This window comes from Mesitornis unicolor, unplaced genomic scaffold (assembly GCF_000695765.1).
Source record: "Mesitornis unicolor isolate BGI_N332 unplaced genomic scaffold, ASM69576v1 scaffold36986, whole genome shotgun sequence".
NCBI lineage: Eukaryota > Metazoa > Chordata > Aves > Mesitornithiformes > Mesitornithidae > Mesitornis > Mesitornis unicolor.
Window position 1 is genome coordinate 2265 of NW_010193615.1, and position 1245 is coordinate 3509.

Below are 1245 nucleotides of genomic sequence, written 5' to 3' on the forward strand. Positions count from 1 at the left end.
GCCCAGCCAATACAGCACAAGGGTTACAGCCCCACTGAACTGAGTCAGCTTGGACATTCACCCCTGGGCCTGAGCAAAGAGAAACCGACTTGAGGGAAATGCAGCTGGGCTGACCAGGTCTGGGCACATGCCACCCACCACCCTTTCCAACTAACCCAGGGCAGGCTAAAAAATAGCTCCCATTAAAAAAATATAGTATTAAAACCAAGATCCATCTCCCAACAATTCGCTAACTGGTCAACTGAAGCAGAAGCCCTCTAAGCAGAGAGTGTTTTGCTGTTAAGCCTTATCAGCCTGGCGGCGCAGACTGCCCTGGGGTTTCAAGAGATGCTGGCAGCTCCGCGATCCACCTTCCCAGCTCACCCGAAAAACTCTGTCGAGGGAGAGTTTGCCAAGTTCAGATCTCATGGTGGTCTGGGCCAGCTGGGTGACTGCATACTCAGGATCTTCCACCCCATAGCTGGCCTGGAGAGCAGAAGCAAAAACCAAAGTCAACGGCAGTGCCAAGAGGAACCGCAAACAAAGCAGGGTGGGTGAACACAGAGAGGAGAATCCTGCCACAGACACCCCTGCCAAAGCACAGCAGAGAGTCCAGAGCCTTGGGAGGAGTCAGGACTGAGCCTTGGGAGGACTCATCCCACCTGCCCAGCAGGGCACAGTAAGCTGGGCAGAGGCTGAAGCAGGTGTGGTGAGGAGAAAGGGGCCAGCAGAGCCAGGTGAGTGGTGCCCGAGGAGCTGCCACAGCGGCCAGCACGGCACACGTAGACCATGCTGGGTGCAGCCTTGGAGGCTGCAAGTTTGACTCAGGCCAAGTGTCAGCACAGCAAGGACAGTACCTTGTAGGGGTCCATAACCCGCAGATAGAGCACACCATCAATCTGCAAGGTGACGTTATCTGCCAGGAGAGAAAAACACGGCCTGTTTGCCATACTTTGTGTTTGCTGCTTCAGTAATCTCTTCTCCCCCATCAGAACTAGCAGCAGTGGTCAGGGCCACCCTTCTCTTTGCTGGTGTCAACAGCACGGTATGGAAGAGCGAATGGCTGAAATGGATCTCCTTATTTAAACAGCTTTGTAAAAAGGACCCTGATGCTCTGGTAAACAAGAAGTCTCAGGTCTTCAGATCAGAATATGGGTAAAAAAACCCGCCAAAACAAAAAGCTTAATACTAGAAGCGTATGCAGAGCTGTGCTCCAAGCTGATCTGAAGTATTTTATACAGAAACACAGAGGAGGTTTTTCCCGGT

General features: G+C 52.4%; 1 protein-coding gene across 1 annotated transcript in view; it reads right to left on the bottom strand.

Moving 5' to 3' along the window:
* The window catches only part of STOML2 (stomatin (EPB72)-like 2), a gene marked incomplete at its 3' end in the record, with an annotated part of 3541 nt that overhangs the window by 1447 nt on the left and 849 nt on the right, over positions 1-1245 (bottom strand). Inside the window, exons 3-4 of the mRNA XM_010187518.1 lie at positions 837-895; positions 364-465 (exon numbers count right to left, since the gene is read on the bottom strand). Coding sequence (XP_010185820.1) covers positions 364-465; positions 837-895 — 161 coding nt within the window. The remainder of the gene's footprint in view (positions 1-363; positions 466-836; positions 896-1245) is intronic.